Source organism: Gossypium hirsutum, chromosome A02, assembly GCF_007990345.1.
Source record: "Gossypium hirsutum isolate 1008001.06 chromosome A02, Gossypium_hirsutum_v2.1, whole genome shotgun sequence".
In the NCBI taxonomy this organism is placed as follows: Eukaryota; Viridiplantae; Streptophyta; class Magnoliopsida; order Malvales; family Malvaceae; genus Gossypium; species Gossypium hirsutum.
Genome location: NC_053425.1, coordinates 105,380,803 through 105,405,878, shown reverse-complemented (window position 1 = coordinate 105,405,878; position 25,076 = coordinate 105,380,803). Strand labels below are relative to the sequence as shown.

At 33.4% G+C, this 25,076-nt stretch overlaps 3 protein-coding genes across 11 annotated transcripts; 2 read left to right on the top strand and 1 right to left on the bottom strand.

Moving 5' to 3' along the window:
• Nucleotides 1-441: 441 nt before the first annotated feature.
• Nucleotides 442-6,108, top strand: LOC107931689 (U-box domain-containing protein 4). Of its 7 annotated transcripts, none has more exons than XM_041080272.1 (6): nucleotides 442-690; nucleotides 1,991-2,175; nucleotides 2,577-2,860; nucleotides 3,254-3,370; nucleotides 3,624-5,636; nucleotides 5,733-6,108. In XM_041080272.1, the coding sequence occupies exons 3-6, from the start codon at nucleotides 2,582-2,584 to the stop codon at nucleotides 5,790-5,792; spliced, it is 2,469 nt and encodes an 822-aa protein (XP_040936206.1). In that variant the 5' UTR covers nucleotides 442-690; nucleotides 1,991-2,175; nucleotides 2,577-2,581; the 3' UTR covers nucleotides 5,793-6,108. The 7 variants fall into 7 exon arrangements, with proteins under 7 accessions (XP_040936206.1, XP_040936197.1, XP_040936202.1 ...); XM_041080263.1 differs by having other exon boundaries at nucleotides 2,259-2,860; XM_041080268.1 differs by having other exon boundaries at nucleotides 1,991-2,860; nucleotides 3,624-4,320; nucleotides 4,408-5,636.
• Nucleotides 6,109-8,361: 2,253 nt separating this feature from the next.
• Nucleotides 8,362-12,753, top strand: LOC107931621 (uncharacterized). Its single transcript, XM_016863560.2, has 7 exons — nucleotides 8,362-8,568; nucleotides 8,941-9,397; nucleotides 9,693-10,003; nucleotides 10,090-10,152; nucleotides 10,289-10,707; nucleotides 11,130-11,415; nucleotides 12,333-12,753. Exons 2-7 carry the CDS (start codon nucleotides 9,030-9,032, stop codon nucleotides 12,443-12,445), a joined length of 1,560 nt encoding a protein of 519 aa, XP_016719049.1. The 5' UTR covers nucleotides 8,362-8,568; nucleotides 8,941-9,029; the 3' UTR covers nucleotides 12,446-12,753.
• Nucleotides 12,754-15,464: 2,711 nt separating this feature from the next.
• Nucleotides 15,465-19,843, bottom strand: LOC107931622 (uncharacterized). Of its 3 annotated transcripts, none has more exons than XM_016863561.2 (10): nucleotides 19,550-19,843; nucleotides 18,961-19,027; nucleotides 18,618-18,874; nucleotides 17,811-18,351; nucleotides 17,096-17,710; nucleotides 16,569-17,009; nucleotides 16,253-16,447; nucleotides 16,085-16,141; nucleotides 15,883-15,945; nucleotides 15,465-15,784 (listed from the first exon to the last, which is right to left on the bottom strand). In XM_016863561.2, the coding sequence occupies exons 1-10, from the start codon at nucleotides 19,573-19,575 to the stop codon at nucleotides 15,707-15,709; spliced, it is 2,340 nt and encodes a 779-aa protein (XP_016719050.1). In that variant the 5' UTR covers nucleotides 19,576-19,843; the 3' UTR covers nucleotides 15,465-15,706. The 3 variants fall into 3 exon arrangements, with proteins under 3 accessions (XP_016719050.1, XP_016719051.1, XP_040936176.1); XM_016863562.2 differs by having other exon boundaries at nucleotides 19,541-19,658; XM_041080242.1 differs by lacking the exon at nucleotides 18,961-19,027 and having other exon boundaries at nucleotides 19,550-19,776.
• Nucleotides 19,844-25,076: the final 5,233 nt, after the last annotated feature.

Sequence of the window (25,076 nt, the reverse complement as noted above, 5' to 3'; positions counted from 1 at the left end):
TGATTTTGTTCCATTTGCTTAACCAAGTCGATTGACATTTGTTTAAGCAACTTATCAGCTGTCAAAATCCGTTCTTTATATAGGTATATTTTGGTAAGGGCTTATTTGTGTATGTAAGTATGATCTATACTTATTATAAAATCAGTGATTGGATTGAAATTACATATTAATCAAATATTAATTTCGTGAAAAAAATTTAATATATCGTATCTTTTAAATGATAATTAATATTATTATGTTTTTATATTTTTATATAAACTTTAAATAAAACACCTAAAAACAATATATCCAAATATTAAATTTGTATTAGTTTGAACCATAAAATAAACCGAACCGAGAACCGAGCTGATCTTGAATATTTTTGAAAACCAAACTCAACCCGACCGATTCACCCTTCTATTTTGGCGGCTAGCCGGCTATTGATGAAATTCCCGTCAAAACAAGAATGTTCCCACAATCAAACTAAGCAACCTCCTCAGCAAACAATAAAATAATAAATTTAACTAAAACCACCAAATATTTAATCCCAAATTTTAAAGAAAAAAAAGAGTTGAAGAAAAAGCTGAATACCCAGTATCAGAATATGGGAACGGTGCAATCTGGGATTTATTTATTTAATTTTCTTCTTACTATTATTAAGACACCACAAAGGAGAACACCCAAAATCCCAAACTTCAAAGCTGCATTTAGGTACCCTTTTTTGTTTTCCTTTCCGTTTACTTTGTTTCATTTTCTTTACTGTGGAATATCTGTTTACTATTGAGTTTAATTCAATTCTGATATATGCATTTGGGTTCTTGTTTAACGACTTTTAGTGAATCAAAGCCGCCGTTTTTGGTTTCCTTGTAAAGATCATTGACCCATTAAATTAGCTGAAAGTTTCTTGATTGAGGCGTCTCTTATTTCCTTTGCTATCATTTTCCTTTTGGTTTCTGATTATTTTGCCTATTTACTTATTGGTTATTTTAAGATAATAAGAAAACCCATTTGATCAAATTACTTTATGAACTAGACCATGTTGTTTGGTAGTATGATAATTGTGTGGATACAAGATAGATAATATATATATGTATGTAGAAAAAAAAATGGTCTTCAAGGCGTGCTATTAATGTCACTTAGCTTTAGCTTATTTTGCCTCACCTAGTATGCTAAAGCTGTGAATCAAATAGCCTTAAGATACAATGAAATCATTTTTTATAACACTTTACAGTAATGAAATCAAACCACTGAAACCTTTGAGGAGGGCAGGAAATCTCTTTCTTGGACAAGGTTTCTACGTTGAACAATGTCAGCCATATAAGTGACATAAGAAATCATTTGGAGATGGTTTTTGTAAGGTGTGATTTTGTTAAACGTAGAAGTTTCTATGCTACCATGCTAGTTTTCATCTAGTAGCGTATGGAACTTGAATGCTGTTATGGGGATGTTGTATATCTGTTGATTTGAGGCACATGCAAAATACTGGGTTTAGATAACAATATGGTCGATCAACTAATATAGCCTCGGTTTACATCCTTGTCGTCTCATCTGGTTTTTGTTCCGATAGTGTCTTTTTCTTTTCCAAAAGGTAAGACATTTATTATGTCTTAATCAAAGTGCAAATACTAAAAAAGGAAAATAAATCCGGATAAGTAACTCTTAATTTTAGTTATTCTCTGGCCTTCATTTATCTTCTTAATCTTCTAAAGAAGGAATTGGCTTGTTATTAGTCAGATGACTCTCTTCTTGGTGATGAACTGTAGATGGTCAGGTGCGGATCATATTGTTCAATGTTGGAGTGATGACCTCTTTTTATTTTTGTTTTTAATTTGGCCTTATTATAATTTGATGGATGTTAAGCATAATAAGCTTCAGAAGGAAACTTTGCTGTAATTTCAGTGGGTGTTTTAGTGTTAAATATTATGATTGAAGGTTTAAAGTTAGTTATATATATATCATTCTTATATGTTAGATTCATCAAATTTTGATTTAATGTTTTGCTTCTCTATAGGGATTTTGATTTAGCGAAATTGAGATTTCAAGAATCTGTGTGGTTCTTGTTATCAAGATGATTTAACTTCATAAGCTATGATACGGATGTTGAAAAAGGTTTTCTTCAGTTCTTATGGAACAATATGGTTTGCCAAGGATCACTGATTGAGAACGATATTTGCTGTTAGAATTTTACAAGAGAAGGTATGCACTATGTCCTTACTTTCATGTTTCACTAACTTCCTTCAAACTTTGCTAATGAATTTATCATTTTGTCTGTGAATCAGTTTTGCACCGATAGAGCCATGGTGATAGGCTGATTTTCATGTCACCATAATGGTTCTAAAAAGTATTTAAAATTTTATACCTTATGAAATGTTTGCCTAAATCTTGTCATCTTAATGCAATAACATAAGTTTATTTGTTTTATATCTTAGGTGGGACTCAAACCTGATGAATTGATTATAATCATTTCAACAAGCAAAACATATACTCATATGTTATTGTTTTCATGCTATGCATGGTAGTTGCCTATAATTATTTCACTTTCACCCTCTGCTCCTCTTACTTATGGTCTCTCTTGTTTTTTTTTTTCCTTGAAACAGATCATATGGGGATGTCTTTGTTAAAAACACTTCTTAGTAACATTTCCTCATTTTTAAATTTGTCATCATTTAAGAACATTAACTCTGAACCAGTTCAGAAATACTACCAGAGAGCAGAAGAGATACTAAAGTTGTTGAAGCCCGTAATTCTTAATGCAATAGTTGATTCAGAAATTATTTCTGATGAAGTGCTTGACAAGGCATTTGAAGAATTGGGTCTCTCTGTTGAAGAATTGCGAGAGCAATTTGAAAGTTGGCAACACCTTTCGAGTAAAGTTTACTTTGTAAGTTACAAGTTATATATTTAGTTCTTTACTTCGCAATTTTATTGTAGTTGTAGCTGGGAGAAGTACCTAAGCTAACCTTTATGGCATCAGCATACAGTTGATATGATGAAGCTTTGATCAGTTGCTTGTGTCAGCACTAATATTTCCTTCCGTGACGCTCTTGAAGATTATTGTTATCATTTTATACTTAATAGTATGCGACTGTAAGAATAATTATTAGAATCTGTAGCTTTCGGAAGTTTAGCCCCTAAGCTCTGATTCTTGGATATTTGATCATATTCAAGTAGAGAATGGTGTGGTTTAGATAATAATATCATAGAAGAATTGAATTTTATCATTAGTATTAGTCAATTCCATGGATAACCGCCTTCTCTTCCGTTTGACGCTTAGGTTCTGCAAGTTGAGGCACTAATATCAAGGATTCAAAATTCTAGCTTGGACATATTCCAGTCCTTGAAGTCTTCCAATCAGCATCTTCCTGATGAATTGAGTTCAGCATCTCTTGAGGTAATCTATGACCCAAATTGTTGAAGCTTGTACTTTTGTTTTCAGGTTTATAAGTAGATCTTAATTATCATATTCTCTCATGATTACCAAAGGTTTTTACTAAGATGAGAAATCATATATTGGAATGGCATTTAACCTATAAAGCTTTGAGAAGTGAGAAAATAAATACATGTCCTTTTGGTTCTATCTCCGAGTAATGCTAAAGAGGTATCCGCATTTCAGGAGATCTAACAATTGGTATGATTGATCGCAGCATTGCTTGCAGAAAATTAAGCATGTAGGATATAAACAAATATCATCTGTAATTAGGGAAACCGTTAGGGATCAAGTGGATAGTGTTGGACCAAGCTCAGAAATACTAATGAAAATTTTTGAGAGCTTGAGCTTGAATTCAAACCAGGAGATTCTGATAGAGGCTGTGGCCCTTGAAAAGTTGAAGGAGAATGCTGAACAAGCTGAAAAAACTGCAGAAGTTGTGTTTATTGATCAACTTATTGCTCTTGTATCTCATATGCGTCATCACCTTGTCTTAATAAAACAATCTCAGGCCTGTAGCCCAGTTCTCATACCTGCTGATTTCTGCTGCCCCCTTTCCCTAGAGCTGATGACTGATCCAGTAATCGTGGCATCAGGACAAACCTATGAGCGAGCTTTCATCAAGAACTGGATTGATCTTGGGCTTACCGTGTGCCCCAAGACACGACAAACTTTGGCTCATATCAATCTTATACCTAATTACACAGTGAAAGCACTAATTACAAACTGGTGTGAATCAAACAATGTGAAGTTGCCTGATCCCATGAAGTCCATGAATCTAAATCAGCCCCATCCGCTTCTTGTCCATGAATCTAAATCTGCTGAGTCTGGCTTGCGAAAGGATTCAAACAGTTTTCTACATTCTAGAAGCAGTCAATCTATGTCACCTAAGTCATGGTCTCCAAGTCAATCTGGTAAGAACTTAATCACATCTAGTGGACTTCATCGGGAGGCAGCCTCCCTGATTCATCCTTGTTCTACCTCAGAGGGTTCCTTGCCAGGTATCACTGAAGACAGGTCAAATGTGGAACAAAGGGGTTGCGAATCAGTTGGCCAACCTCCAATGTCACCTTCTCGTAAAGAATTTCATAATACTGGACATTCCTCTCAGAACCATACAAGATCGGATTCAACCTCAAGTTCACTCTCTAATTCAGATTTTCCTGGAGGAGCTGTTGGAGATAGCAGTGAAACTTCTGAGAGGTCAACTCATGTCACAGCCTCTAGTAGTGATATTTCTGGAGAGATGAAATCTGACCCACAGCCTGCAGCTAGTGCAGCCACTCCACAGAGAGAACCTGAGTTCTCTCCTCGATTGATGGATGCACGATCTCGAAGCCAAACAATGTGGCGCCGGCCAACAGAAAGGCTCCTTCCAAGGATAGTTTCTTCTCCAGCTACTGAGAACAGGGCTGAGCTTTCTGGCATTGAAACCCAGGTTAAGAAGTTGGTAGAGGACTTGAAGAGTACATCAGTCGATACTCAAAGGGAGGCTGCATCTCAACTCAGGTTACTTGCCAAGCACAATATGGATAATCGAATTATAATAGCAAACTGTGGGGCAATTAGCTTGTTAGTTGATTTACTTCATTCACCAGATGCAAAGACTCAAGAAAACGCTGTCACGGCACTTCTTAACTTATCTATTAATGATAACAACAAAACAGCTATTGCTAATGCAAATGCTATTGAGCCTCTGATTCATGTGCTCAAGACAGGAAGTCCTGAAGCTAAAGAAAACTCGGCTGCCACTCTCTTCAGTCTTTCAGTCATTGAGGATAACAAAGTCAGGATCGGAAGGTCTGGGGCAATCAGGCCTATTGTTGATTTGTTGGGGAATGGTACTCCTCGAGGAAAGAAAGATGCAGCGACAGCCTTGTTTAATCTATCAATATTCCATGAAAACAAGGCCCAAATTGTAGAAGCCGATGCTGTAAGATACCTTGTCGATTTGATGGACCCAGCAGCTGGAATGGTTGATAAGGCAGTAGCTGTTTTGGCAAACCTTGCTAAGATTCCTGAAGGGAGGACCGCAATTGGGCAGGAAGGTGGGATTCCTGTGCTGGTTGAGGTTGTTGAATTGGGTTCAGCAAGAGGAAAGGAATATGCCGCCGCCCTTTTACAGCTCTGCACAAACAGTAGTAGGTTTTGCATTATGGTGCTGCAAGAAGGGGCTGTTCCACCACTAGTGGCATTGTCCCAGTCCGGCACCCCGAGAGCCAAAGAGAAGGTACATACCGCTTCTGCCGGGTTTTCTCTCTTTTCTACATCACCTCCTTTAACTCCGAAAATTTATATATATATCATAAACTTCTGGTCCTTACAGGCACAGGCACTTCTGAGCTACTTTCGAAGCCAACGACATGGAAATGCTAGAAGAGGCTGAAAGTCAGAAAAACAACCTCCATTGCCACTATCCGATGTTTCGTGTCTATACGGTTTGTTGCACATTTGATGTTCGCAAATAATGCATGCGAAGTTTTGCTGCTTGACAGGGTTTGTTGTAGAAATTGTGAATGTTGTTTGGAAAAGGGATTTTCATTACATGTGAATCTGTATCTGTCTGGTGTTTTGCAATTTGCAGTGACCTTTGGGGAGTGAATAATCTCTGTTCCATTGATTATACATCTTTTGACTCTGTTTTTTATACACTATCGAATATTCAGATTGATTTGTATGTAAGCTATTGCTTAGTTTCTTTACAGGCAAACAAGTTCTATGATCTATTTATTTCCCTTTATTTTGTTAACAATTAATCGAGTTTCAACTTAATTGAAAAATTACCAAAAATTTGTAAGAAATATTATTAAGAGTGTATTTTGGTCTTTGCATATTTTTATATATAATTTAGAAAAATACATATATAAGATAAGGTCAGACACCGAAATCTTTTAACATATATAATTTTACCCTTTCAATTAAAGTATTATTTGAGTTTGATATTTATTTTTTGAGTAAATTACATTTAAAGTTACTAAATTATTAATAAATTTATGTTTTCATTATTCAATTTCAGAAGGTTACAAAATGGTCATAAATTATTTAAAAGTTTTCTTTTAAGGTTAAAGTCATTATTATGACTTTTTTTGTTAGCACTGCCTGCAAAAGTCCTTCCTTCCCTTCTCTTTTACAATTCAAATTTTCTCCATGAATCAAATTTGAACATCACAAATCTTTGAACCAAAACTTAAATAACTTTTTTCTCCAATCTTTGATGCTGACTGTCAAATTAATTTGAATCTAAGATATGTTCTACTCATAGATGGGTACTAATCTATCGTGCTAATTGTCGAAACGTCATTTAGAGCTTGCTAGTTAAGACTTTTTTTGTTATAAAAAAAAAATTAGCTACCCAATGATTTAAATAAAACTTTTGTATAGTTCAGTGATATAAATGAAAACTTTCAAAATAATTCAATGACCATTTTGTAACTTTTTTTAAAATTGAGTAACTAAAGTATAAACTTACTAATAGTTTATTGACTTTGTGCGTAATTTACCCTGTTTTATATAATATATTTGTTTAATTAATAATAGTTTTTTATAAATATATTTGTTTAAGTTACTTATCAGCTGTCAAAATCCATTCTTTGTATATATATACTGATATTTAGCAAAAAACTCTTATCTTTTTAAATCGAAACACTAGGTTTAAGAGATTATTACATATTCATCTTTCGGGTTAATTCCCATTTGGCGCCGCCAAAGTATAGCTCAGATTCTAAATAAGTCCTCAAAATAATAATATCGGATCAATGACCATTTCGTTAACTTAAGAATCAATTTCAATGTTAAGTGTTTGCTCGAATTTGACATGAAATACATTTAAAATACACAACCACTATGTATACCTATCAAGTCCATATTAACAATATAGGTCAGGCAGGTCTCTACTCGTACCCAATGAAAAAAATGGGATCACTTCTTATGGGTTCGTTGAGAATGATTCTGATCTAGTTCATGGCCTATTAGAAGTAGAATGCGCTTTGGTGGAATCCTCACAGACAAAAAAAAAAAGATTGTGAGTAGTTTGATAATAATTGAGTGACATTGCTTCTTCAGTTCGAACTGAGAAATCTCTTATATATGATGCAAAATAAATCTTATTCTATCGTTAATCGTGTTGAAAAAAAGTTTCAAAAATTTAATAATATTATCTATTTTTTGACACATTATATTAGAAATATTTGTTTAGTAAATACATATATATTTTAAATATGTTTCACGTCAGATTCATCCTAACATTTACAGAAAGATATACTTAATTAAAATGTAGATGAATTTAAAATTCCAACTGCGTGTGATGAAATTAACATTCATTTTTTAATATATCTTATAATCGTATTATATTTTAATAATTTTCATAGTCGTTATATCATTTTAAAAAGTTAGCCTATAAGACAGATGAATTAGGTAGGGACTCAGGAACAAAAAACGAATTAGGTAGGGACTATGCTAATAAAAAAAAACGAATCAATCCTTTCCTTTTAAATTATTATAAGGGATAAAACAATATTTAATCCCTAATTTTAACAACATTTCCACCTTGGTCCTTGAACCTCTTTTGGTCCTTATTAACCTTTAAACTTGGCAGATTTTTTCAATTTTGTCCTTGAACTTGGATTCTATTAAGGTTGATTATTAACACTTCGGGATTATTCTACGTCATCAACTGAGAATTTTGTAAAAGAATATTTAATAAATCTTAGTATTTTTTTAAATTTTAGGTAGTGATGTGATATAACCTCAGAGTTCATATCATCGTATCTTAATCGAATCCAAGTTTAAGGGTCAAATTGAAAAAATTTACCAAGTTCCAGGACTAACATAGTAACATGGACAAAAGAAGTTCAGAGACTAAATTGTAAAAGGCTGTGAAATCCAGGGACTAAAGGTTGATTTATCCTTTATTATAATATCTGCTTTTATTCCTTTCGACTGACGAGAAAGAAGAATCTCCAGCCAACATTGGTACAGTCCATTGACACCTTGCAATTTCTCCTATATTTTTAACCTTTTCTTTTAGAATTTCAATTATTTTTCTTTACAATCAGATAATTCAAAAATAAACATTTGTTAACGGTGGCGCTACACTCTCCTCCGGTGACCTCGGGTTTGTCGTCCACCAATCACAGTCATTGAAATATAGACTCGAATGCTAGGTTCTTCTTTTACTCTTCTCTGTTCCCTGTTTTGGGGTTTAGGGTTTTTCAAGTTATGTTTATTTCAATGTGTAAATTTCTTCTCTTTTACGATAAATGTTTTCATTTTTCTCCGTTGTTTTATTTTTACTTGACCCTCTCTAATTGAACTCGTGTGTGTGTGTATACATTTTTCTTTTGGTTTTGTTCTAACTTGTTATTTGTTGGAAATTTTGAATTTTTTTTTTTGTTTATTTTTGCTTTGTTTATGTTCTGCAGCTTTGATGAATGTGTATATAATTATAAGGATATGAGCTATTTACTTTAGTCCTTTTCAAAAAGGAGCTTTGCTTAGCTGAAATGGTGATGTTGAATTTGTTGTGAACTTTGCAGGAGTTTGTAATTAATTGACTTATTAGTGAATTGAACTAGTCTTTTATAGTATAGGCTCTGAATTGGAGCCAAAAGACAAGCGTAATACAATGAGGGAAATGGTTGCAAATGGTAATGGAAATGGAAGCTTGCCCCAGGATTCGAAAGATAAGTTTATGCATTGTGCGAGTAATTGTGAGAACCGAGACTTTGGCGGGGTAACTCTGTGTGGTGTAGGGGAAGGGAAGATAGCCAAAGGAACTGAGAATGTGGAGATTAACATCACTGAATGCTCAAATTCTGGCATGGATAGGTTGGCTGTTGTTGAATGTGAGGATGACACTGAGAATTCGAGTTCTTTTGGTGGTACGGTGTCTGGGGTTGAGAATGACTCGGCAGTAAGTGATGTTGAAGTTGAATCGGCATTATGTAGTGGAAGTCCGTTGGGATCTGTGTTTGATGGATTGTTCCTATTGAGGTACTTTCTTTCTTCTTTTTTTGTATCTTGAACTATTTTGCTTTTGTGTTAGTTTATTGATTTTTAGTGAAACTTTATTTAATTTGTTGGTTTCTAAGAATTCACCATAAATGTACTTAAAATTATATCGACTATTAACAATACAATTATTGTTTCCACTGTTTTGGCTGGCAAATGGTAAAATAAAAATAAATAAAAATAAAAACTCTGTTATCATTTGTGAAGTATATACCAAGTTTGATGTCAATTACATGTTGCGTTATTCAGTTTGTTTTCTTTTTTCTAAATTTTCCAGGAAGAGAAAGTTGACAGATCATTGGAGGAGGTTTGTTCGTCCCCTTATGTGGCGGTGTAAATGGTTAGAGTTGCAACTTAGGGAGTTTAAGTCTCGGGCATTGAATTATGATAAAGAACTTGCAGAATATGATCAGAGAAAGAATTTTGAATATGAAAAGTTCACATTTGAAGGACTTAATGTTAAGTCACAACCTTTTCCGTCTCAAATTCAAAGAAAGAAATTAATGAAGAGGAGGAAAAGAAAGCGAGTTGAAGATACTGCTGATTTAGCATCTTATATGTCGAATCATAACCTCTTCTCATATTATGGTATGAAACTATAAATTTCATGATTTCTTCGTGGAATATGTATTTGCAAGTACAAATCTGATAAGTGTATTCTCTTTTGCTCCCAGATAGTAAGAAGTCTGTTGCTGCTACAGCTTCTGCTACTCATGAGGATGATAATGGTAATTTAGGTAAGAATTATATTTGACTGAGCTTATAGGTAATAGAACAAGTTCCGACAAATAGCCTTTGTGATTGTGTGTTTCCAAAAATTCACACTCTCTACTGGAGATTTTGGTCCGTTTTCTTAGTTCATTATTTCTACAGGAAACAAAATGGTCAACAGTAATGATGAGGTTGATGATGGATTGTCAAGTCTCGAATTAAAAGATGGTGATATTTGGTTACAACAGATCCTTAGAAAGATTGATCTGATGCAATCACAAGTTCACAAGTTAAAGACCCGAGTTGACAATGTGGTTAATGAAAGTCCTCGAAAGTTCACTTCCGTTAATGTATTGAGTTCAGTTACACCATGCAACACATTAACTGGTTCTAGAAGTCACTCTTCTCCACCTGGTAGCGGAGAGAGAACCCCTGTTACATCTCAGCGTCGTTCGGGGGGTAACATGGGAGATCTTCTTATGCCTGGAAGTAGTGCAGTTTCTAGTCATGGAGAGGTTACACCTTTTCCCAATGCGATTGATGGAACCGGTCAGCATCTTCCTGCGGTTTCTTATGACAATGTGAGTTCTCTTTCGATGCATTCTTCTTGATCATTCATGTTTTTCTCTTCCATCATTTCTGTAACATTAATTCTCTTTTAATTTTTACATTTCTATCATTTGCTTTGCATAGGGCCTTAGCTGAGGATAACAAAGGATTGTGCTTGTTATTTGATTTTAGATTTCATTCTTTGCTTCTGCTAATACTGTTCACTTGGAAAAATCTTTGTTGCTTTCCACTTCCTCCTGTAATTCCCACTTTATTTGTTCAATTAACACATCACACTAATATATGATGATCCCTGTTTTTTGTAATCAGGTTTTGGTTTTAATTGTTTTATGATTGATGTGAATATTAGTTAGTGTTATATATATATTCCAAGTAAGCATTTCGACCATCTTGTTTTTGTTTATAATGCAACTGATCTTCATTATATTTGCAGACCGAGGATGATATTTTGATACACAATCACGCTGCCAAGGAAGAGTTGTGTAATTTTCAAGGTGGTTTAACTCAACAATCAGAGGAGCCGCCGATGCCAGCTGAACCACCAAAGACTATTTCTACTGTTCCTGTGCCTGGAAATGACCTCCCTACGGAACCATCTGTTCAACCAAACGCGAATTTATCTTTGGCTTCCAAGTCCAAAGTCCCTAATAACAAAAGGAAAAGAGGGAAGAGGGGGAAACGTAAATCAGGCACCAGCTGGTGGAGTCGGAGATCCTCAGGTTAGCAAAATCTTTTAAAGTTGGGATTAATGTATCTGTACATGTTCAAAGAAAACCTCTGGAAAAACATTGGTAAAACTTTTCCAACCACAATTATTTCTGTATGTACATGCTAAGTGTGTATTCTCTTTATCCTTTTGTTTCAAGGGCAACCTGTACATGCCCGTCTCATCCCTATGGGGACATACTCATGCTGTTTAGACACCAAGCTGCATTCGAAGTTTGACATTCTGTTTTCCGGTTATGTATTAGTCCCAAGTCTCGAATCAATTTGTTGTTATGTCTTAAGAATTGGAATTTCACATTTAGAATAGTGAAGAACTTTCATTGTAGTTGGGAAATAAAGATGAAATGCAATTTGTTTTATTTCATACACGCATATTATTATTATTGTTGCTGTTGTTGTTGCTGTTGTTTTACATATATTTGGCTTCCTAGGAAGTGGTATATGTGAATGAAATGGAAAACCCAAAACATAAACTGCACTGGAACTTTTAGAACTATTAGAGATAGATGCAGGTGTCACAAGCGGAACTTAGCTGCTACCCCATTTTTGTGCACGGATACTGCTCTGGGATCTCTCTCTCAGGCAGGCCGTGACACTGGGAGAAGTCAGATCTAATTCCGATAGATCAAGGGCACTTAGGCTTGCCCTTGGAGTTCACCTTGTCTCTATAGCAACGGCATTCGGATTTGTTGCCGTAGGTACCTGAAGGAACACACTTACAATCTCAGCCTGCCTTCTTACATCTTTCCCCACACTTTTTATCACAGAAACCTATTAGCAAGTCCCCCCCCCCCAAAAAAAAAATCTCATTAGAACCCAAAAACGATGAGTTTTGTATTAGTTTTTAGTTAATGTAGCAATGTTAAAGTCAAATGCATGCATGGTTAACAAACTAGTAATTGATTAATAGATAACATTACTTGGAGGAGGATGAGCAGCAGGAGACGGCGGAGGGATGGTGGCAGGGGCAGCTGGTTTGGGATGTGGTGCGACGGGTTCAGCGAAGGAGAGCCGAACAAATGATGAACCCAAAACCAGAAACATAAACAACAAAGTTGCAAATAAAAGCTTCATATTGTGTTTTTTGAGAGAAAGACTGTAAGTATAGCAAGGATAGAGTAGAACAACAATATGTGTGTGTGTAATATTGTGGCTAATTACTCTCTCGACCGAAATGAGAGGCCAGTGGCCAAAGGTTGAGTGAAGGGTGGCTCTGTGAGGGCTTCTGGTTGCTGATGGATTTGTGTGATTTTGCAAAGGCATTTATAGTTAGCAATGTGATTTATACTAAAAATATGTTCATTAAATGCAACGTTTGAAGACTTCATTAAGGTCAGCTTTATTCTCGGATCACTTAAAATAAAAAGATTCAAAATTCAGTTAATCTAGGACAGGTTTTTCCTTTTTCGAATATTTAGAAATTTGTTTAATCCAAAAACCTAAGTTAATTGACTTGCAATTGAAGTTAAAAATAAATAAATTTGGGAGTAGTAATTAAATTGTTTTTTTAGAGCCAAAATACAAATTTATTATTTTAATAGTTTATATATTTGTTTTAACTTTTCAAAGGATTAAATCAAAATTTTATCACTTTGAAAAAAATTAAAAAGAGCAATTTTATCATATTCTATTTCAAAAAGGGTAAACTACTAAAATAGTCATTTTTATTTATCTCATGTTATATTTTAGTCATTTATGTTTGAAATGTTACGTTTTAGTCACGTTATCGTTTTGTAATATTTTAGTCACTGAGTTGTTAATTGATATTAACGGTGTAACGATAAGCTAACCTGACAAGTTAAATCATCATTTCAACCAAAAAATTTAGATTAATTTATATAATCGATCCCCATTTTTTTCATTTTAAACAATTTAATTTTTTTCCTTTTATGTTCTTTTAACTTTTTTCCTTTTCTTTTTTCATTCTCTTCTGCTTCTCTCTCTATTTTCCTCTCTTTGCTATTTCTTTTACTATAATTTTTTTATATTTGTCATTTGTTAAAACTAATCTCTATATTTTTTTATTTTTTTAAACAATTTAACTTTTATTTTGGAGTTAAAAAGAGAGTTTTGCCTATGCTTAGGAATTTGGTTTAACTCCAAAATTAATTGGAGCTTAATATGATTACCAAAGAGTCAAGAGTTTCAGACAAAAATGTTTGGGAGCAAATTCACTTGGAAAATTCCAAATAGTTCATCATGAAACATAAATTTGGGTCAAATTTAAAGATGGTCCTTGTATTATGAAAAATTGCATATTATAGTGACTTTGTATATAATTTGACCCTCAATAGATCCAGTTAATACGAATGTGTTGTTCGAGGAATCCAGGCTGTTCGACTTTCAGTATCTGCCCCAGTTCGCAACTTTTTCTCTCGTTGGGATCCGAGGAGGAAATATCTAGAAGGCTCTTAATTACAAAAAATTGATTTTTGACTTTTATAGGTACTTCAAATTTTCTTTTATCAATTGTAGTATTTTAAATTATTATTTTTGTCTCGTTTATTAAAAAATGTACGATGTCCAAGAAAAATATGTTAAGTGTCATGTTTTTATGGTTGATATGGTGTTTTAAGTAAAATAAGACGAAATTAATAGTTTAAATATTATTTTTACTAAAAAATTTCATATATTGAAATGAAAAATATGATAGAATTTGAGTATCAATTTTACATTTAAACTTTTTTTTTTCAACCCAAGTTTCTATTCTTACAAAGTTTTATCTTGTTAAATCAATAAATAGTCGGAAGAAGTTGAGGTAGACTTTTTTTCCTAAGCATTTGGATCAAATTCGAATCCTGAAATGAACATTGTTAAGAGAATTTTACTTGAATATCACTTCGAATCAAATAGGACTATACTCAAACTAGAGATGACAAAAAAAAATATCAAGAAGTTCTGAGCCAATCCGACCCGATAAGGTTAGGGTTTTTTTTCCTTGAAACTGGGTTTTCGGTCAAGTTAAGTTAGGTCAAATTTAGCATGAAGCTATCCCTACAAAATTAACATCATATTTTTTAATATTAATTAGATTAAAACATTTTAAACTTTATCACTACCACATCATTTTATCATCTTTACTCTCTCTCTCATTTTAATTTATTTTTCCAGGAGATGTAATATATATATTTACTTAGTCATCCCAAACATGATTTCTTTAATAATTTTGAATCTAATTAATCACAATTTCAAATAAAAAGAAGTTTAAAGTCAAGTCAAGTTAAATCAAGTATACAATTAATTTTCAAGTTCGGGTTCAAGACAAATTAAATTTTTTAGTGTCGAGTCGAAGTCAAGTTATAACGATAAAATATCTAATCGAGGTGGGGGTAAAAATCCACTTCACCCTATTGCCATCACTAACTCAAACTATAAAAAGCAGATGAGGACATTTATGGCTATAAGAAAAAAAATTTTGACTTTATTGACTTGATAAATCCAGAAGCTTCCTCAATTCAACCAAAGAAAAAAATTTAACACACTTCAGTGCCTAATGAAGCAAATTTCTCCCGGATTAGCAAAGATAGGGATTTTTTATTTTCATAAATTTTTAATAATTTACTTAACTGTATCGAATAAATCAAACTAATAAATTAGTTGAATAGATAAATTAGTGGTTTGACCAAATCAATTCTAAAAACTTTGATCTCGACAAGACGCTCCCATTCTATCGAACCTGTCATATCAGGCACTCGGATTCTTCACAAAATTGGATATAAAACTTTGATCGGAGATATTACTAACATGTTATCCACTTCAAACAAACGACACTTAGAAGACATGTATTTATATATTCAGGCATATATGCCTTTTCTAGGTTATTGACATCATGTTATACTTACCCTTCATAGTATTATAATGCCTAAATTTTCATTCATATAAACACGTATCCTACTCTAGACTCAACACGTGTTTGTACGGTCTTATGCACGTATAACCTCGCAGGAGAGTGAGCTCGACCTGTGAGCTTGGCCTGCAAGCTCATCCAACGAGCTCATTAGGAAGTGATGGTAATTATCATAACATTTATAAAAAATTCAAATAACATCAAATTTCTCCACTTTATCTTCAATGTGACAAACCAAAATAAAAATGTGTCTTCAAATGGACTTAAAACTCTCAAACCAGATTAACACTCTACAGTGATGAAAATATACAGAAAGTCACATATTTACAAAGCAAAGGAGTGAAAAAAAAATTTTTACCCGCTGCATATACAGTAACTTTAGATATACATGATGTATATATGCATAGATAACTTGATGGAGATCCAAAATTTTAACCTTAAAGACCACAGTAAGGATAAATACCTTGATCACGAGAAGATTCATCCGCGTCATGACTCGAGGCAAGCAAATTGACCTTCAAAAGACAATCGGAACAATTAGCATGACCCGACCCCTGATGAACTATAGTATAATAAACGACTGGAAAAAGCAAAAGTGATGCGAAATATATACCTTGATTATTTCCTGCTTTGCTGTTGGACGCATCGTGCTTGTCAAGACGCTGAAGTTAAAAGGCTGCTCGGGAAAAGGAGAAAAGGTTCAGGTTTATTTCAATTGTGGTCCGTTTTGTGTTTCTGACTTGATAATGTCACATATCTGTGCAACTTTCAGACAAACGTATTCGACTCATGCACAATGTTCAAGAAAAACTTACCCTGAAAGGATCACCTCTTAAGGACTGCACGAAGATAGATTTTCCCGACTCTGTACCCTACACATGAACAGCGGTCCAAAAACTGAAAGTTAGATATGGAATATCATTAAAATTATGTATGTTAATAAGTGATTTAAGGGTTTATGTTGGCATATATTGACAATGTACCTCGATATAAACATCCCTAAGTCGCCTTCCTGTTTGAGCGCAACATATGCGAACAGCATGTTCGTCGCAACTGCCACTGATGATATAGTCCCTTCCGTTCATATAATACGAACGAGTGTAATTATGAGCACTTCCGGTTGAAGTTATGTTGAAATTCATATGGAGCCTCCCATCGACTGCCGAGAGTTGCTTAACCTGAATAAGACCATTAAGAGATCAATAACGAAATACCAGACATCACCAAAGAAATATTATAAATTCTCTCAAATATGCGTAATCCATAGTGTATAACCACAGTTGAGACGGAACTATGTACCTCATTATCAATGGCTGAAACGAGGAGATAGAGATCATCAGGAGAAAAGCAAACCATAACATTTCCTCGGGAGCTTGAAGCAGTATAGCAAGGGTTCTCGGGTTTCTCCCTCAGATCCCACATCTTCACATCTTTGTCAAATGAAGATGTAGTAAACATACAAGGAGAGTGGTGGGCGAACTTAGCGACATTAATAGGTTCTCGATGCATATTAGTAAACACTTGTAACCGCTTCCCGGTACTAATATCATATAGAGCAACACCTTTCGAGTAGCCACTGGCAAGGAATTGGTCATCCGTTGAGTTGACATGAACGGAAGTTAATTGTTCGAAATCTTCGAAATGAACTGCACCGGAACCACAAGATCTGTCTCCTAGTTTGGCCGGCATATGATTAACATCAAACAACTTCAAGCAACCATTATCAAATCCAGCTATGAGCTGATTGTTCAACACGGAAAAATCATCAGTGATAGTCAAAGCGATTAACTGCTAACTAATTTAACTCATTTGAAGTGAATCCGTACCTTGGATGGATATTTCTTGAGCCAGCAGAGTCCAAGAACACTGTTAGTCATTCCTATAGATGAATTATAGCCAACAAGATTCCCAGTCTCATGATTGACAACAACTATTTCACCATCTAAAGTTCCAAAAGCCATAAGGCTCGAGTTGGAAGGATGGTACTCGAATTGCCTTGGACGAAGCCGCTTATTTTCTTCCTTATATATATGACTAAAGCTGGACACCGGATGTAATGAGGGCCACATTGAAGACCCGAACCTAGCAGCACTAAGAGACCTTGAGAAGAAACATTGACTCTTTCCATAACAGTAAGTTTGCTTTAGTTTCGAAGAGTTTCCATAGTGAACACCGCTTGTTCCCGTTTCACGCTTCTGCAAAATGTTGACAACATTCTTTTTGCGGTTATGTTTGTATGGCAAGTACTCGTAGAATTCGGAAACAATGGTCTTCGAAGTTTCCTTCTCTTTCTTTGTGATTGGCAGATTATCTAGTACTGCTAAACGAGGTAAGGAAGCAACCATGTACGCTCTATAATGTTTCTCGAAGCATATGGGTGAAGGATGATGCCAAATATCTTTATTTGATGTACCCGAAACATTCTTTGACTTGTATTGTACCTGCTGGCAAAGAAATCTGTTAGATATACAACAAATATGAAGAAATTCGAACTTTTTCTAACCACTATAGACAAATCATACAAGCAAATTGTATTCTTGCCTCATTTTGCGGTTTCGGGCTCACACGCAAATTATGAAGCGGGCTAGGTGATCCATCTGATCGGTCTTGGAGGTAACCCAAAAACTTCCGTTCATCAACTTTTGATGAATTATCAGTTTTTCTGTGAACTTCAGGTACCATAAACGATTCTCGGAGAGAAAGGAGTCCTATAGTTGTCTCACCAGCACTGTACGAACAGGTATTGATCACATTCAAGCTACCTTTCTCACCAGATGACAAATTGCACGGCCTGGTATCCTTGCAACACAAACAATTTTGGAAACGTAGTTCCAACAAAGAAGGAAGTTCCGCTAGAACTTCAGTTGTTGTCCAGAGATTAGCGACTCTCGTCTCGCACATTGATAGACACATCAAATTTGGCATGCAAGAAAAGCAGTCTTTTTGCAAACTAGTGAGTGAAGTACAAAAATCCAAATTCAAAGTTTGTAATCGCATGAACCTTCCGACCATGTCGAGTTTTTGAATATTGTTAGACCTCAACTTCAAAACACGACAAGGCAAGCCGACATGGCAGAGATCCCTGAACAGAACACAATAATAACAAAGTTTAGTTACTGTCCAAATGGTAAACATCTTAACACTAAACACAGAAGTTTCTCAATGCCGATATGCGATACTAAACTGACGAGGACGAAATGATATTCAACAGGATAGTCATCAGACATTAGGCAAATTTTATCGGTTACGATTGTATAACAGCCTAACACATCATTCTAAAGGAAGATAACAAGTCGTTAACCTCGGAAACACCTCAAACATGCTGTAAGGGAAAGAAGTATTACATACCGGAGAAAACCCTTCTTTAGAGACGTGCTACTAAGATCGATTACTCGGAGCTTTAGTTTCGTTGCATTCATCAATGAAAGTATGTGTTCTTCATTCAAGACACAAGTTGATCCGTGATCGAGAACATTAACGGAATCATTATCAGATAAGTCAAGTGCTAGAAATGCATCGATTAGCGGAGGAATATCATCGTTTTTCAACCGGTTTAGAGAAACCACAATGTTACATTTCTCTTGACAAGACTTTTGAACCTTGGCCTGAATGATATAACAAAAGCAATCCATTAAAATGCAATGAAAAAGCAAGCTCATATGAAACCAGCAAGAATGTTCAAAGATTTGACCTCGGAAAACCATGATAAAACCGCAGAATTCGGACAAACCTCGTGCCTCTTACAAGAATCGAGATAACTAGCAACAAAAATAAACAAACAATAAGGGAATCAATTAAGCTCTAAAGAGAATCTGAAATTCCCATGAAACAATCCACAATTTTGTTCCCAAAATGTCATATATCAAGAAAACAGGGTATATGAAAGTCTCATCAAAGCAAGAAAAATGGGTTTTTGACTTGAAAAGTCAACGTCTCTCATTCATACCATCTGGTAACCAGATCGAGTTGGGTTGAAATGGAAACTCTTTCTACTGACGAAACCACCGTTATGTCAAATTCTAACAAGCTCATAGAGTTCAACATTTTTTCACCTGAATTACACTCTATGAATGACATCCCTTAAAAGTTAATAAAAACCCAATTTTCATCTAAATTCAAAACACCACTTCGTACTATCATTCCTTTCAAATATCTACAAATTCCTAAGATCCATGTTTTCTTTTACAGGTCAACTCCATAACTGCATGTTCTCAGAAACATATAATCAAACATGTCGAAAAAAAAATAGAATTAAGGAAGAAAAAGGGTACCCAAATTACCAATTTAGTAAACTGGAAACATCCATGATTGAAATGAAGCTTTTTTTGTTCTCCAGGTTTGCTGTCGTGTTTTTGTTTTGCAGTCAACAGCTGCTGCAACAGTAATGACATAAAATCGAATTCAGTAAAGTTTTTAATACAAGACAACTATTGACTGTGTAATAATAAGTGAAGTGACGTCTCAGAAAACACAATGTAATTAAGGATAAAGCTTATCATCCATTAACTTGCTGCTGTTGGCTTTGCTTCTGTTTATATCATAATATTATAATCAAATTGGTTCATAGGTTTTTGTCAAGTAGCATTTGGCCTACTTAAGATATTTTACTTTATGATATTTCAACTGTTGTAGGTCCATTTCCGACAAATATTTCACCCTCAGCTGAATTTAAAAAAATAATGGTGCTTTAATTAATTAATTAATTCCCACATGATTTACACGAGGCTTTGTCTTGTACTACCTAAAATTGGGTCAATCAAATCCACTTTTAAAAAAAATTTCTGTTTTGGGTTCGAGCCTGATTCCACTCAGCCCGTCCAAAGACCTTTTTTCCTGCTTAAATAATAAAAAAGTGGCTTTTATGTTTTATATAAAACCTTGAAATAATGTTTCGCATTACAATTTCTTTTGGTAACAAGAAATAGCTATAAAGCCAAAGTAAAAAACAAATTTACTAGAAGAATAAATCACTGGATAGAGATCGCCCTTGTGTAGCTCTCTTAATAAGGATGGCCTCTCCTCAAATATTTACATCTCATCGTAAATTTTTTTGTCAAATTTATCTATCCAATCAGCTACTTTATTACGTTATTTGGGGATGTGTCGAAAATGAACCTTCTAATCACGACATAAAAGTTGCTTAACCAAGCGCAACTTAGATAACATATTAGCTCCTGCACCATAAGCTAAAATAGTTTTCATAACTAAAGCATTATTGCACTATAATTCCAGTTGCCTAAAACCAAACAACCATGCTAAGTTTAGACATTCTAAGATAGCTCTTACTTGAATTTTTGAAGACAAAATCTTTCCCAATTTGCATAGTAAACTCGTACTTCCAAATGCCATCATGATCTCTAAACACACATTCTATTGCAGCAATGTTAATACTTTCTGAAAATGCACCATTTGTATTCAACTTAATCCATCTTTTCTTTGACTTCCTCCAATAATCACTTGATGTTATTTGAATGCGATGTAGCTCACATGATTTTGAGTTTACAAAGCTCTCGGTTCAAGCTAAACTTGTACCGACAGCAACATCAACATTACTGTGACTATTATTAAAGATGAAATTGTTTCGGCATTTCCATAACAACTAACATAGAATTACAAATTGAGTCGACCAATTTTCTTCATTCACTTTCAACACTTCTTGCAATGACAAGTTCTTGTTTAACCACAAATTTAAGTTTGTGGAGAGGAAACTATTCCTTGCTAAGCTAGGAATCACCGCCTTCCACACCGCTTTTAAAAACTCATAATCCCGTAAAACATGTAAATTAGTCTTCATCTGATATCCACATCGAACACAATGGCCTTCTTTAGACATATGCCATCGAGCTTGCTCCCCATTAGTCAGAATCCTATCTTGCCACAATAGCCATAGGAATACACAAACTCTCTGTGGAGCCTTACAATTCCAAATCAACTTGCAATTAACAGCTAAATTGACATTACTATGAGAAATCATATTCTTGTAAGTATCAACCAAGGAGAAAAGGCCATTCTTCGACCACTTTCATGATACTCTATATTTTAAGCATTTGTATTCAATTTGAATAGGGGATAAACTATATTAGTAGTCACTCATCTATCATATAATTTTTTTGACACGGGGCATTCTCTATTTCAAGTACATATCATCACTCTGGGTGTGGAATAGCTTTAAAATTCGTGGTCAGCATCAACGCCCTTAATAATAGACGTTTAGTAGGAAATATAGAAAATTTGACAGATAAAATGACTTTCTTTCCATCCATTTCTTGATAGAGTTGAAAAATAAAAGTAATTAAAATAAAACATTTAAAAATTACATAATTTCTAACTAACATACAAGTTCGATTTTCTTTCCTCTCACTCTTCTTCTCTATCAAACACACTCAAAATTTATCTTCTTCCAACTTTTCTGCTCTTTTTTTCCATCCTTTCAAGTTTTCTACGCTACCAAAGCAATGTCTTCCCGCTTAACCTTTAACGTTTGAAACGATAAATATATTATTAAGTTTTCAATCCATCGCTTTATAAGTGCTATTAAAACTTCACTGATATATTATTATATCATACAGTATGAGCTCAAAGAATAAAAGATAAAGCCTACAGAAGAAGAGGAACAGATAAAGGTGATATCGGTTCGGTTCGGTTCGGTTCGATTCAGTTCAATCGAATTTTTTCGATCATTTTATCATAATTCGATTCGGTTCTCGATTTTTTTATATTAATTTTTTTATTTTGGATTTTTAGATTTATTTTGATAAAAATGAATTTTGTTTTATAATCTTTGAATATTATTTGACAAAATTTCAAATTTTTTCATAAATATTAATAAAATGTTTATTTCTATATCATAAAAAATTAAAATTAAATATATATATTAAATAAAAAATAAAATTGAGTTCAATTTTGAGTAACTAAAATTTTTAAATCTATATTCTGTAAATTATTCAAACACATTGATTCAAGTCAATTTTCAATTTTTCCTATATTTTTTTCTCAAACTAGGAACAATAGCAGCTTTAGCAAATCCCCGTTAAGACCAGAAATGGCCTCTAATGGTGTACCAAAGATATAGTGATCAGGTATAAAAGGACGAGACAACCATTGCCAAACAAGGACACCAAACTCAACTAATCATCAACATTGAGTGATTACGCCTCAGGTTGCTTCACTAACTCCCATACAAGTCTAGTACAAAAGGAGAAGGATCTTTTTCCAGTTTTTTTGTTTCACGATTTTCAATTCAAATGCGGTTTTTCGGTTTCCAAGTAAAAGGAGTTTTTGCTATTAATCGGATGGATTCACAGTCGGACTGATTTTCGGAACATTGAAAAAGACATGAGAGGAGAATGGAGTTTAAGCCGGCACAAATAGGGGTGAGTGTTCGATCGAATCAAATCGAATGAAAAAATTTTAAGTTAATTGAGTTGACGAATCACATTTTATCATCCTAACTTGATTAGAAATTTTCTCGAATTGAGTTGAGTGAGATGGAATTCAAATCGAATCGAATATATTTATTCGAGTTAAATTTTAAAAACTAATTTTGGGTCTTTGTAACCACTGTCACCCGCCGTAATTAAATTTGTTGTTAACTTTCATCACCTCATAATTTATTTATCGAAACCTTTTTGAAATCGACTTATATTTTGAAAACGAAAGTGAGAGTCGCTACCAATCCTTTTTATGAGGGGTGATCGGATCACCTCGCAATTTGATCACTTTAATAAAAGGTTTGATTTACTAAAATAATGATTTTTGGTCTACAAAATTCAGGAAATGGGTTTGGGAGTTGGTTACGTACACGAGGAATGATTAGTACCCTCGTTACGCCCAAAATTGATACTTAATTGATTATATGATATCTTAATGTCGAAAATTGAAAATTTGAAGAGAACTTAAAATGCGATCCATTCATATTAAAATATTTTAATAGAAACGCTTTATTCTGAATTAATTGAGAAGAATGATCATGCCCCATGAGTTAAGATATGACACCTTTAGTTTTCGAAAATCAGAATAATCGCCATTTAAATTGTTACTTAAATCTCATTTTTATATTTTTGAAATGGATATTCGACTATTTCGGTTTTAGAAAGAAGCCATACTCCGTAAGTTAGGAACACAACTTTTCTAATTCCAAAAATAATGAACATTGCCACGATTTAAAATTTTTACCTTTTTTAATGCATCGTGCAAAAAAAAAAAACAAACGTAATACTTAAAGCGATATGCATTTTACTTATTCGGGTATAATATACACATGGATAAATGCTTAAACTTAATGTTTGATATGGTGATAGCAAAATAATATAAGATGACCATGTGGGTAGAATATTTTTATTAGAATGATAAATAACAAATAAATGGATAAATACTATAGTAATAATAATGTAAATATGGCAATAATAAGAATATTTATTCATGACATTAATAACAAAATAAATAAAGTAACTTTGAAAAGAAATAAAAAAATGAAAGAGAATTATAAGTAATATCAAATTTAAATATTTAAAAATAAAAGAATAATAAATAAATATGCAAAACAAATAATATTAAATTTAAGTATTTAAAAAGTAAAAGAATAAATAAATAAAATAAGTAATATTAAATTTAAGTATATGAGAAATATACTTAAAAAATTAAAAAAAATGATGAGAATATACACAAATAAAAGGAATATAAATAATAATTTTTTAAATATATGAGAAAGAATAAAGAAATAATAAATAAATAAGTAGATAAATATAAAAGAAAATAGTTTAATAAAGATTAAAAATAAATGACTAAATAGAAATTTAAATGAAATTAAGGGCATAAATTAGAAAAAGAAAAAAAATAGACTAATAAGGACTAAAATGCGACACGCTAAATGGGACAGGGACAGGGACCATAATAAAAAAATTAAAATTAAACGGGATAAGTTTAAAACGAAAAAAAAAAAGAAGAAATAGGACTAAATTGAAAAATGTTTAAAAAGCAGAATGACCAAATGCACAAATATCCTCCCTTATAAAAGACGTGGATCCTAAAGCGGGTCGGGTCGGTAAACAAGTCTGTCCTAGAACGACGTCGTTCTGGGGCAATTTATATAGGGGTGTGCAAAATTTGGTAAAACCGAAAAAATTCGATTAACCGACTGAATTCGGTTAATCAGTCGGTTAACCGAATTAATTCGGTCGGGGGTCGGTTAATAATTTTTTGAGTTTTCAGTTAAAGGTTAATTCGGTTCGAAACCGGTCGGTTAACCGAATTTTTTTAGTTTAACCAAAAAAATTAATAAATAAAATTATAATATATAAATAGTTCACTATTTACTCAAACCCAATCCAACACAAACTCAAATACCCAATCTAATATATATTAACTCAAGTACCCAATCCAACCCGATTACCCAACCCAATCAAAAAAATTACAAATAATTTAATAAATAAAAATAAAAATCTAAAAATAAAAATAAAAAACATATAATTTTATACAAATAATTCGGTTAATTCGGTATATTCGGTTAATTTGGGTAATTCAGTTAATTCGATTAATTTAGTTAATTCGGTTAATTTTATACTTATTTTAACCAAAAATTAAAATATATATATAATTTCTGGTTAACCGACCGAATTAACCGAAAATTTTTCTGTTCGGTTAATTTTTTTGAAAAAAATTTGGTTCGGTTAACGGTTAAAAATTTTGAAGGGTCGGTTAATTCGGTTAATGTTATTTCGGGTCCGTTAACCGATTGAACACCCCTAATTTTAGACTAGCCTAAAACGGTGTCGTTTTGGCACCCTATTTAAGTCAAAAAAATGCTTC